This window comes from Cebus imitator, unplaced genomic scaffold (genome assembly GCF_001604975.1).
Source record: "Cebus imitator isolate Cc_AM_T3 unplaced genomic scaffold, Cebus_imitator-1.0 Scaffold364, whole genome shotgun sequence".
NCBI lineage: Eukaryota > Metazoa > Chordata > Mammalia > Primates > Cebidae > Cebus > Cebus imitator.
Window position 1 is genome coordinate 1255784 of NW_016107679.1, and position 14026 is coordinate 1269809.

General features: G+C 42.6%; 1 protein-coding gene across 1 annotated transcript in view; it reads right to left on the bottom strand.

The window, feature by feature from the left end:
* The window catches only part of GLDC (glycine decarboxylase), a 111435-nt gene that overhangs the window by 76180 nt on the left and 21229 nt on the right, over nt 1-14026 (bottom strand). The window contains exon 3 of the mRNA XM_017506881.2: nt 10565-10700. Within this exon, the coding sequence (XP_017362370.1) occupies nt 10565-10700 (136 nt within the window). The remainder of the gene's footprint in view (nt 1-10564; nt 10701-14026) is intronic.

The window sequence follows — 14026 nt, forward strand, 5'->3', positions numbered from 1 at the left end:
AAAAAAAAAAAAAAAAATCAGGCCAGACGTGGTGGCGCACACCTGTAATCTCAGCACTTTGGGAGGCTGAGGCAGAAAGATCACGAAGTCAGGAGTTCGAGATCAGCCTGGTCAATATGCTGAAACTTTGTATTAAAATACAAAAATTATCCAGGCATGGTGGTGCGCACCTGTAGTCCCAGCTACTCGGGAGTCTGAGGCAGAAGAATCACTTTAACCTGGGAGATGGAGGTTGCAGTGAGCCGAGATTGCGCCACTGCACGCATTCCAGCCTGGGCAACAGAGCGAGACTCTGTCTCAAAAGTAATAATAATAATAAATAAAGCAAAAACATGAGGCTGGAGGATAGGTTGAGGCTGCAATGAGCCATGATCATGCCACTGCACTCCCGTATGGGTGATGGGAGTTAGACCTGTCTCCAAAAATAATAATAATAATAATTAAAATGCAAAATGATCTCATTTTTATAAATTTGTAAAAACAAGTAGATGAACCAAAATGTAAGCTGGTTTTCTCTAGGTGGTGAGATGATTAACCCTAAATTTTCTATTTATTGTATGTTGCAAACGTTAAAGGCACCAGCTACCATTTATTAACCATCTCCTATGTGTCAGGAACACATTTACCACTTTTTTTTATGATTACATTGTACATGTTCATTGTAACAAATTGGAAAACCGATAACTATTGAGAAAATAAAATCATTCATAATCCCCAAACTTTAACATAACTACAGTTAACATTCAGGTGCATTTTTTTCAATCCCTTTCTACATCATAATCTATTTGTACTTAGAAGCAGGATTGGCCAAGCTGGAGGCTCACACCTATAATCCCAACACTTCAGGAGGCCAAAGTGGGAGGATCACTTCTTGCACCAGGAGTTTGAGACCAACCTGGGCAACATAGTGAGACTCTATCTCTACTAAAAATAAAATAAGTTTCTGTATCCTAACATTTTTCAGTTAACATTACTCCATGCACAATTTCTTTTTTTTTTTTTTTTTTTTGAGACGGAGTTTCACTCATATTACCCAGGCTGGAGTGCAATGGTGCGATCTCGGTTCACCGCAACCTCCGCCTCCCGGGTTCAGGCAATTCTCCTGCCTCAGCCTCCTGAGTCGCTGGGATTACAGGCACGCGCCACCATGCCCAGCTAATTTTTGGTATTTTTAGTAGAGACGGGGTTTCACCATGTTGACCAGGATGGTCTCGATCTCTTGACCTCGTGATCCACCCGCCTCAGCCTCCCAAAGTGCTGGGATTACAGGCTTGAGCCACCGCACCCGGCCCTCCATGAACAATTTCTAACATCTTTAAATATTATTCAAAAACATAATTTTAACTGCTCTATGGTATTAAATAATTTATTTATAAATAAATATATTTATTGTAACTTATAAATCATTTAAGTTATAATTTCTTCATGTAAATCTTGATTTATTTAACAAGTTCCTTCCAGTTGAATATTACTTTTGATTTCAAATATTAGAAATAGCATAATAGTGAAGATCCTTATCTTTGTCTTATTTCCTTAGGATAAATTCTTAGTAGAATTCCAAATTATATGATAATTAGGTTTGTTTTTGTTTTCTTTTGAGATGGAGTCTTGCTCTGTCACCCACACTGGAATGCAGTGTCGAGTTCTCGGCTCAGTGCAACCTCTGCCTCCTGCGTTAAACGATTCTCCTGCCTCAGCCTCCCGAGTGGCCGGTATAACAGGAATGCAACACCATGCCCAGCTAAATTTTGTATTTTTAGTTGTGATGAGGTTTTGCCATGTTGGCTAGGCTTGTCTCAAACTCCCAGCCTCAGGTGATCCACCCGCCTTGGCCTCCCAAATTGCTGGGATTACAGGTGTGAGCCACCTCGCCCGGCCTGATAATTAGTTCTAAGGCTCCCAGCATACAGCGCCATGTTCCTCTTCAGAAAGAGCAGATCTTTCTGTATTCTCTTAAGCAGTACAGTGATTCACATATTTCCCTGCGTCTTCAATAATACTATTAAGAAGCACTGGGTTTTTGTTTTTTGAGACAGGGTAGGGTCTTGCTCTGTCATGCAAGCTGTAGTGAATGGTCTGATCTTGGTTCATTGCAACCTCCACCTCCTGGGCTCAAGCAATCTTCCCACCTCAGCCTCTGGAGTGGCTGGGACTACAGGCATGCACCACCACGCCCAGCTAATTTTAACATTTTTTCGTAGGGATGAAGTTTCACCACGTTGACAAGGCTGGTCTCAAACTCCTAGGCTCAGTGACTCACCCACCTCAGCCTCTCGAACTGTTGGGATTACAGGTATGAGCCACCATGCCCAGCTGAAGCTCTGGGTTTTAATTTTTTTTTTTTTTTTTTGTAGAGAGGGGGTTTCACTATGTTGTCCAGGCTGGTCTCAAATTCCTGGGCTCACGTGATCCTTCCACCTCAGCCTTCCAAATTGCTGGGATAACAGGGGTCAGCCACTGTGCCAAGCCTTAATATTACTTTCTACAATCATGCATGGCTTAACAACAGAGATATGTTTTGAGAAATGCATCATTAGGTGATTGAGTCATTGTTGTGTGAACCTCATAGAGCGTACTTACACATACTTGGAAGGTATAGCCTACTACACACCTATGCTACATGGCATAGCCTATCATTCCCAGGCTACCAACACGTACAGCACATTACTGTACTGAATACTATAGGCAATTGTAATGCAATGGTTAAGTATTTGTGTTTCTAAATATAGAAAAGGTACAGTAAAAATACAGAAGTATAATTTTACAGGACCACTGTCATATACACAATCTGTCACTGACTAAAACATCACTACACAGGGCATGAGTGTACTTGTGAACTGGGACAAATAGCTAAACCTCGCTCTAGCCAATATCTCTTGGCTCTCAATGGAAATGACATCGCTTATATGAGAGACTTTTCTTAATGCTCAAATCAGATTAATGTACTATCCAAAGGTTATTCAAGTGAATAACAGCAACTGTAAATTAGCATCTGTAGATTCTTTTGCACTTAAAAGGACACTCAAAAACTTTTAAAATCCCTAGCTTTCTGCCTATATGTGTCTGTCTATATGTGTTTTAAGACTCACTATACAGGCCAGGTGTGGTGGCTTACAGCTGTAATCTCAGCACTGTGGGAGGAAAATCTCTTGAGGCAAGTAGTTCAAGAACCACCTAGGCAACACAGAAAAACCTTGTCCCTACTAAAAATTAAAATAAAAAATTAGGGCTGGGCGCAGTGGCTCACGCCTGTAATCCCAGCACTTTGGGAGGCCGAGGTAGGCAGATCACAAAGGAGGTCAAGAGATAGAGACCATCCTGCCAACATGGTGAAACCCCATCTCTTTAAAAAAAAAAAAAAATTAGCCTGGCGAGGTGTCTCACACCAGTAAGTCCCACCTACTCAGAAGGCTGGGCAGGACTACTTGAGCCCATGAGTTCCAGTTTTCAGTGAGCTATTAGAGCACCACTGTACTCTAGTCTAAGTGACAAATGGAGATCCTGTCTAAAAAAAAAAAAAAAAAAAAAAGACTTAGTATATAACCAGTATTTTCTTTTTTTTGAAACAGGGTCTCACTGTCACCCAGGCTGGAGTACAGTGGTGCAATCTCCACTCACTGCAGTCTCCTTCTCACGGGTTCAAGTGATTCTCCTGCCTCAGCCTCCCGAGTAGCTGAGATTACAGGCACCTGCCACCACACCTGGCTAATTTTTTTGTATTTTTAGTAGAGACAGAGTTTTGCCATGTTGTTCAGACTGGTCTTGAACTCCTGACCTCAAGTGATCTGCCCACCTCAGCCTCCCAAGTGCTGGGATACAGGCATGAGCCACCACACCCAGCCCAAACAGTATTTTCTTTTCTGTTATTTGTATACAGGGTTTTGCTATGCTGCCCAGCCTGGAATGTAGTGGCTATTAACAGGTGCGATGATTGGGCACTACAGCCTCAAACTTCTGGACTCATGTGATCTTCCTGCCTTGGCCTCCCAAGGAGCTGAACCACAGGCATAAGCCAACATGCCTGACTTAGAATCAGTATTTTCAGTGACCCATTAGCTCTTGAAAAGTTGGGTTTTTTTTCGTTATCATCTTCAAAAAAAAATTTTTTAAAGCATATGCTGATAGGCCTTTCCCAAAAGGACTTCCCCAGAATTCAATTTAGATATTATTATATATTACCACTTAAAAACTATTTTTTATTCAAATTCGTTACATCCTTTTCATCCCTTATGTAATATTTCTCTCTCAACCCTTTTATAAGTCCAAGGTGAGGTTAATGTTGTTTATCACTGCTGAAGGTAGAGACCTTTAAAATTGTTGACTTGCAAAGATGCCAAATATGTAATCTCACTCCTTTTACATGTAAACTTCTTGTATTAGTCAACAGGTTTTTGGCACTACTGAAATAAAACAGGTATTAATGCTCTTAACAATGATCTATTAAAGGACAGTAAGCCTCAGATCTGAGGGACGATAAATAACCCTCAGTTCAGGAGAAAATTATTATCAAAAGGCCTAGCCATCAGGTTTACAAGAGTTTGCCTCAATTAAGTAAAACATAGCGATTAATAAAATGTATCTGTGATCTATAATGTCTATGTTCCAACTAACTCAATTGGTTTCTAAATATATTTTAAAATATACAAAGGTATCTGCACATTCAAGAAGGCATTTAGTTAAGCTCAAATAGGATGATTGATATATTCAACATGGCATTAACAGTTAACCCAAAATAATCAGTGTTGTCTATCATTTTGGCTGTGACTTTCTTTTAGAATTGGGAAAGGGTGTCATGGGGGTTTGCAGGACAAACACTCCTGAAATTTTCTCATTTTAATCCTGCTGCCAAAATTATACCAAACGGAAATAGCTATGAGGAAAATGTAAACGTTTGATGTTATCAGCGGTTGAAAATATGCAAGAGTCAACTCCATAAAATAAATTCTAGACCTGATGTAAAGTTTCTTTCAGGAGCCCAAATGTTTGTTTCCTTTCAAGACTATGTCATCCATTTATTTTCCCCTCATGCCACCGGAATTTGTTGGTTCCATCTCTATGGAAACCATTCAGAAGGATGATAATGTGAAGTCTACCGCCCACATGTGCACAGCCCTCCCTATCAGTGCTTGTGGGGTGCAGTATCACTCTCTGGTTCAGATCAGCTTTCAGAGAATGGAACGAAATAGTATTTAAAATGCACCCAAAAAGCGAATGAAAAGCACAGGACAACGTCATCTCCTTCTTAAAACACTGGCTGCTCCTACAGTAAATTAACATCTGCCCACAGCCAGAAAGCAATATGGTGAATATTCTGTACAGCCACCAAGAGCAAGGGCTACTGGCCAGTATTCGGATGGCTGGAATGCTGCAGCCCATTCATGTACTTTTGAGGCTTTTCTTAAGGGGGAAGAGAAACAGGCCATTTTCTTTTCAAATCAACCTCGGAGTTTACCATTCAAATTTTTACCAATACTGCAGTGAAAAAGAAGCCTTCATCAATGCAAACGCACTGACATACACTACAGAGAAACTAGTTCTTTGATTTTTCTGTCCCCTTATTAATAAAGAAGTGGAGCATATTGAAACTAAGAGTTATGTACAGGAACAGCAATACAGGAATGATTGTACTGAGAGATTCAGCTCCTATAATGATATGATGAAAATAATTGCATCTAGGACAAAGCACATGCATGCACCAGGACTACATTTGCAATGATGGAAAAGCAAAGATGCAAAGTGTTGACCAAATTGTTAACACCCATTGATTGACAGCATGTACTTGGATGTTTCAAAAGCTCCTGTTGATGCAACTTATGATTTCTCATTTAGGGAAGCCTACATTCCCTTTAGTAAAGTTGGGTTTTACATACGTTAATCTGAAAGACAATATGTGCCCCTTGCTAGGAATACCTTTGAATTGCAGAGGTAACCACTTACTCTGTCCTCACATCGTAATGATACTGCTAGAAATTAAAGTTACCTCATACACAAACTAACTTATCAAAAATATCACCTAGGAATTATCATCATACTCCATCTATGTTTGATTTGTTTCCATACTGGAAGTAAAAAGTATGCACCTGTATCTTCAAATAATATGTCTTCCTTTTAAGACTAATGCATCATTTAAAATAAAATTTCAACTCAAAGTTTCTGGTGTATAAAATGGCACCAATCCAAAAAGATGGGAAAGAAGAGCCCACCGTTCCTCCTCCAGTTAGACATTATTTCCCAATGAACAGAAGAGGCAGATGTCCTGAACTGCCCTCAGACACTTTTGGAACCATGGCTTCTGCCTGTCAAGGGAGGTCCAAGGTGTTTTCTTGTTTGGTATTGAAATGTAAACCTCTATTTGCTTCTTTTTTTCTCTCTCTCTCTCTTTTTTTTTAAATAAAGGAAAGAGGTTTAATTGACTCAATTCCACATGTCTGGGGAAGCCTCAAGAAACTTACAATCATGGTGGAAAGCAAAGCAGAAGCAAAGCACCTTCTTCACTAGGCGGCAGGAGGGAGAATGCACACAGAAGAAACTACCAAACACATAAAACCATCAGATCAGCTGAGTACAGTGCTCTTGCCTGTATTCCCAGCACTTTGGGAGGCCGAGGCAGGCGGATCACAAGGTCAGCAGTTTGAAACCAGCCTGGCGAACATGGCAAAACCCCAACTCTACTAAAAATACAAAACTTAGCTGGGGGTGCTGACGCACATCTGTAATCCCAGGTACTTGGGAGGCTGATGCAGAATTACTCGAACCTGGGAGGCAGAGGTTGCAGTGAGCTGAGATGGTACCACTGCACTCCACCCTGGGTGACAGAGTGAGGCTGAATCCTGAGTAGATGGGACTACAGGCAAGTGCCACCACATCTGGCTAATTTTTGTATTTTTAGTACAGCGACATGGTAAAAGCCCCATAAAACTGCATACCTCAACCATTCTGTTGAAACTGCGCTCTATAACCCAAATGTGAATAAGTAATTAAGGACTGTAATTTCCACCCTACCCAGAAAATGTGTAAACAAGTGCTAATCTTGACTTTTGTGAACCACTTAAGTAACAATCAGAATGTCAAAAGGTCCCCTGGCCCTCGGAGAGTCCCTCACCCTCATCTTCTCCCAGGAATCCACAGGAATGTCCCGAGCCCCTCACTCTCCTCTCCACCCATGAGGTGATTTACAGAATCCACTAGCCCTCAGAACGTCTGAAGCCCCTCACCCCCACCTCTGCCCCTCACCCTCACTCCTGAGGTGTTTTACGGGTACAAAAGGTCTTGACACCCTCCTTTCGGGGCCACGGGTTGGAGAGATGCGAGTACTCCATGGCCGCTGGCAATAAAGACCCTGCAATTTGGCAAACTTTTGTCTTGGTGTTGACTTTCTATGCTCGGACCAGTACAACAGTACAGATGGTGTTTCACCATATTGGCCAGGCTGGTCTTGAACTCCCAACCTCATGATCCACCCGCCTTGGCCTCCCAAAGTACTGGGATTACAGGTGTAAGCCACCATGCCTGGTCTGTTCTGCTATTCTTAAAACTGCACATAAACATTACACATGTGTATGTTATTATATATAGCCAGGGGTGGTGGTTCATGCCTGTAATCCCAACACTTTGGGAGACTGTGGGAAAATCACTTGAGCCCAAGAGTTTAAGACCAGCCAGGGCAACATAGCAAGACCTCATGTCTACAAAAATAAAAATAAAAAGAACTTTAAAGGATATATTATATATTTCATAGCCGGATACAATGACTTACACCTGTAATCCCAGCACTTTGGGAAGCCAAGGCAGGCGGATCACTTGAGGCCAGGAGTTCAAGACCAGTCTGGCCAGCATGGCAAAACCCTGTCTCTACTAAAAATACAAAAGCTAGATGGGAGTGGTGGTGCAGGCCTGTAATCCCAGCTACTAGGGAGAAGCTGAGGTATGAGAATCACTTGAGCCCGGGAGGCGGAGGTTGCAGTGAGCCAAGATCACACCATTGCACTCCAGCCTGGTCAACAGAGGGAAACTGTCTCAAAAAAAGAAAAAAGAGGATATATTATATATTTCAAATACTATGTATCAGATATCTATTTCAAGTATTAGATGTTGGATATATATTTCAAATTTTCTTAACGCTTATAAAAAGAAACTCTGGCTCGAAGTAACTTAGGTTTTCAGCAGACTCATTGGTTTTAGAGCCTGGCCTTGCAGATTTCGCTGCGACTACTACAAACCTCTTCCTCCATGAGAAAAAAAATGCACAAAAAAAGTGAAGTGTGTTCTAGATGTAGATGTGCCTGATGATGCGTGGACAGAGGTATTGGACACAGGTCTGAGCATGGCAGGCATTCCATTTCTCTCATCTGCTCATTCTTCAAGCCTCAGCTTCCCGACCTGAGGACAAACCCAGGACTCCTCTCATTTTCCTCAAGCCACGCCCTTCCACACTTTCTTTTCTGTGGTGTCCCTTCAGTCTAGAATCTTCTCCACCTAGCGTGATCTTGCTCCTTACCTGACATTCTTCTGAAATTTCATTCTTCAGTCTTCCCAGGCAGCTGTGGTCTTTGCCATTTTTTCTTTTTTCTTTTTTTTTTTTGAGACGGAGTCTTGCTTTGTCACTCAGGCTGGAATGCAGTGGTGCAATCTCCGCTCACTGCAATCTCTGCCTCCCAGATTCAAGCCTCTTCTTTTTTTGAGACAAAGTTTCACTCTTGTTGCCCAGGCTGGAGTGCAATGGCGCCACTCCACTCCAATGGGATCACTGCTGCCTCTGCCTCCCAGGTTCAAGGGATTCTCCTGCCTCAGCCTCCCAAGTAGCTGGGATTACAGGCATGTGCCACCACGCATGGCTAATTTTGTATTTTTAGTAGAGACAGGGTTTCCACATGTTGGTCAGGCTGGTCTCAAACTCCCGACCTCAGGTGATCAGCCTGGCTTGGCCTCCCTAAGTGTTAAGATTACAGGCGTGAGCCACCACACCTGGCCTATTTGGTTCTTTACATCATACAGCAAACAGCAATGGAAAATAATGAAATAGCATGGAAGTGGACTAGAAGTACTTTCTCAAATGCAGGAGAAATGCTTTCTGTGTTATTCTGTCAGTGAGGGCGAGTGTAGGTAGGAGATGTAGACATGGATGGACAGACAGATACACACACACACACACGCATACACACACATGCAAACAAACACACACACACACATGCAAACACACACACACACACACGCAAACACACACACACACACACGCAAACACACACACACACACACACACACACACACACACACCTAGAAGTAGGAGTGACTTACCTAACTGTTGAGGTGAGACTGGAATAAGTAACTGATCACGCATAACTCAAGCCTTTCTCATCTTTTCTAGATGAGACTGTCTCTAGATGAATATGTTCTCTTTCTCTATAAAGTGCCAGCAGTAAAGCTTATGTTATGATCTCCAACACATGTCTGTCAGTCAGTTGTGAATCAAAAATTTGGGGGGTGGGAGGGTAAGGGATTATCCATTCCCCTTAAAAATCCTAACAGAAAGGCCTGGTGCTGTGGCTCACATCTGTAATTCCAGCAGTTTGGGAGGCTGAGGCAGGCGGATCACCTGAGATCAGGAGTTCAAGACCAGCCTGGCCAACATGGTGAAACCCTGTCTCTACTAAAAATACAAAAATTAGCAGGGCAGGCCGGGCGCGGTGGCTCAAGCCTGTAATCCCAGCACTGTGGGAGGCCTAGGCGGGTGGATCACGACGTCAAAAGATCGAGACCATCCTGGTCAACATGGTGAAACCCCGTCTCTACTAAAAATACAAAAATTAGCTGGGCATGGTGGCGCGTGCCTGTAATCCCAGCGACTCAGGAGGCTTGGGCAGGAGAATTGCCTGAACCCAGGAGGCGGAGGTTGCGGTGAGCCGAGATCGCACCATTGCACTCCAGCCTGGGTAACAAGAGCGAAACTCCGTCTCAAAAAAAAAAAAAAAAAAAAAATTAGCAGGGCATGGTGGCAGGCATCTGTATCCCAGCTACTCAGGAGGCTGTGGCAGGAGAATCACCTGAATCCGGGAGGGAGAGGTTGCAGCGAGCTGAGATCACGCCACTGCACTCCAGCCTGGCGACAGAGCAAGACTCCATCTAGGTGGGGTGGTCAGGGGAAATCCTAATAGAAGACAGAGGACCAAGATTCTCTCCCAGACTCCCCCACTGACTCACTGAGTTAGCTCTGAAGTAGCCTAAGTCCCAGCGTCTCCAAGAAGAGTAAAGCACACTTGCAGGTTTCACATCTTACTCAAATACAGCACAGAAATTAAATTGGAGAAGAGAGAGAGACGACCAGATCCACAATTTAGCATCTTAGCAGATGTTATGGGACTGGAAGTGGGAAGAAACCTCTAGTTTCTCAACATTTGCGCAAGAACATTTCCCAATCCAGAGAAATCTGTTAGGTTCCCGGATCCTGGAGACAGCACTGGGGAGTGGGTGCCGTGTGGAGGCTCTGAGACTGCAAGGAGACAGGTGGAGGATGGAGAGAATTACGCAAATCACGGTAGCCCTGTTCTTGAACTGAGAAATACATTACCATCCTGAGTTCTCCAGTAAGTTCCGCAAAATCGTCTGTGGCACTGAGCAGTTATAATAGCCCATGCCAATATATGATCTCCAGATCTGGTTTTTGCTTGAAATGGCATGCAGAGTTGCAAGGATTTCATTTTCACCTGATTGTGGGAAAGAGAGAAATGTTACAGAGAGAAGATATTTCAGAAAGGAGTTCTAATTACAGTTTAAAACCCTCATTTTGTTTGAACATTTATGAGAGAATAACCATATGGAAAGATAAGGGTCATCCATCCAGCCAACACTTACTACTGTATGCTGACATCAAAAAAAAAAAAAAAAAATCCCAAAACAACACTAAATTTCTCATCAAGGTTTGCCCCTCATCATTGTTTTAACTCTTCCTTATTCGGTTCTGTTTGCCAGAATTGCCCATTTTAATACTTGCCTCATTCCAGGTTTTTTCTACTCCCTTTCTTTTTCTGCTCTATATAGCTAAATAAAAATTCTGTCTTACCCCTAGTGAAATACTGTATTTTTCTTTGGCTAGAGTCACAGAAATAAAAAAGAAAAGAAAATACTGTCTTTTACCTTCTAAACTGCCTTACACTCTCCGGAAGTAGGCACGGCCTCAGTCTAATTAACACATAATCTACATTTTTCTCTAAAATTGTTCTACTCTGTTGCACATTCTTCCTTTCTGTCACCGAAAGGGCAACTTATAAAAACACCATCACCCAACAGTAGAAAATATCAGTTGTGTCGGGCATGGTGGCTCATGCCTGACATCCCAGCACTTTGGGAGGTCAAGATGGACAGATCACCTGAGGTCAAGAGTTCAAGACCAACCTGATCAACGTGGAGTAACCCCCATGTCTACTAAAAATACAAAAATTAGCTGGGTGTGGTGGCGCATGCCTGTAATCCCAGCTTCTCAAGAGGCTGAGGCAGGAGAATCGCTTGAAGCTGGGAGGCGGAAGTTGTAGTGAGCCAAATCACACTATTGCACTCCAGCCTGGGCAACAAGAACAAGATGCTGTCTCAAAAAAAAAAAAAAAGAAAGAAAAAGAAAAAAGAAAGAAAATATCAACTGTAATAGAAGACTCTCATGCAGGGCTGAGCACAGTGGCTCACACTTATAACCCCAGCACTTTGAGAGCCCGAGTTGGGCAGATCGCTTGAGTTCAGGAGTTCAAGACCAGCCTAGGCAACATGGTGAAACCCAGTCTCTACCAAAAATACAAAAAATTGGCCAGGTATGGCGGTTTGCACCTGTGGTCCTGGATACTTGGGAGGCTGAGGTGAGAGGATCGCATGAGCCTGGGAGGTGAAGGTTATAGTGAGCTAAGATGGCGCCACTGCACTCAAACCTGGATGACAGAATGAGATCCCCATCTCAAAACACACACACACACACACACACACACACGCACAGACACCTTCGTGCAGTTTCTACCATCATTCTCATTAATTAAGAAGTATAAACGTACTTGGATGCAGGTGGGACCCTTTTTCGGGTCATTCATATAACAAAATAATAACAGCATTTGACATTTATTGAATGTTATTCTGCCGGGAATTGTACCATACGCTTCTCGTGCAGCCTAGGACACTGAGGATTGAAGATAGTCACTTGGTTGAGGTCACATGACTTTAAATTAAAGGATTGCTAATCCAGTCTCTATAACTCCAGATTCCACACTTTAACTCACTGGACTAAGTTGAGAGCTGCTACATGAACAGCTCTTACCTAAAAAGGTAAGGGTACTTTTTAAATACAAATGACATCATATGGTTCTTTCTTTGCCTCTCTACATAGATATAGATCATGTTACTGAAATTTAACTGGAATTTAGCTACTTAGGAAAATGTCTTCTTTAAGATCTTCTTAGGGACTCAGTCACTTAACCCTAGGAATTGATTTATTTTATTGTTCTTCTATCAGAGAATAATATAGGTACAGAAAAATCTACGACAGCAAACTGGCAAGGAAGACACTTAACATTGTTTTAACCCTATTGAGCACTATCTGAATATTATTTGCATCAATCTTTATCCTCAAGTAAAGTACTTTCACCCCCCACCACACACACACTCCCCACTCCACATGCTTTCCCAGGAAATAAACTCACAGGAGATTTGGTAATTTGCCAGAGTAGAGTAAGGAAAAAAAAGGGTAGCCTTGAAGGTATCAGTTTCATGAGTTAATATAATCTAACTACCTTATAGAAGATGATCTTACCTTCTTCCATGGGAAGTTTAGGAAATAAGTAAAAATACAATAAACCCACATCTGAGAATCTGAGAAGATAGGCAAGGACAGCATCCCTAGAAACAATTATGCAAGAAGTCCAATCACTTCCCAAATAATCTTGTTAGGGGCAGAATGATTCAGACGCCCAGTAGGAGGAAAGATTAATTAGCAGTGCTTTGTAGGCGAGTCCAACTTCAATTATGATCCTGCGCGGGGGGCGGGGGGGGGGTGCAGGTCCCTGTTCTGCATTATACCATGTGCACAGAGGATCCAGCTCTCAAATGACAACGGTCTGTGAAGGGCTTTGTCTGTCAAACTGAGTTTAGCCTTTGGAAATCAAGCTGGAGAATATGATTCTTTTTACAATATAGAAAGATAATTCTACTGATAGTGTGAAAAGGTCACTGAGGGGAGACCCTGGCTTCAGGGAGATACAGTAAGAGGCCAGCGCTATAGTCCAAGAGGGAGATGGGTAAGGAGTGTTACAAGTTGAATTGTGTTCCTAAAAATGATACTTTGAAATCCTAACCCCTGGTACCTCTGAATATAACCTTATTTGAAAATAGGGTCTCCACTGATGTAATCAAGTTAAAATGAGATCATGCTGGATTAGGGTCAGCCCTAATCCAATGACTGCTGTCCTTATAAGAAGAGGAAAATTGGGACACACACAAACACACACAAGAAGAATCCACATGATGATGGCAGCAGAGACTGCAGCGATGCATCCAAGGAATGCCACAGACTGCCAGCAACCCCCAGAAGTTAGAAGAGAGGCAGGGAACTGACCTTCCTTCCGAGCCTCCAGAGAGGAGCCAACCTTGCCAAGGTCTTGATTTCTGACTACGGAACTGGTAGTCAACAGGATGCTGTTTTTGGCACCACCAATTATCCAGCCCAAAGGTTTGCACTGATTGCTCTCTCACTCACACGGCCTGGCATGGGAAAGGAAAGCCACCTAGTTTGTGGTACTATATTACACGGCAGCTGTAGGAAACTAATAAACTATATCAGCCATTTTTAGGAGATATGGTAATACTCTTGGGCCCAGCTAGCCAGTTAATAAAAGCTCAGGTTGGCCAGGCATGTTGGGTCACACCTGTAATTCCAGCACTTTGGGAGGCCAAGGCAGGAGGATCATTTGAGGTCAAGGAGTTCAAGACCAGCCTGGCCGACACGGTGAAACACTAGATCTCTCTCTCTTTTTTCTTTTTTTTTTTTTTTTAAAGATGA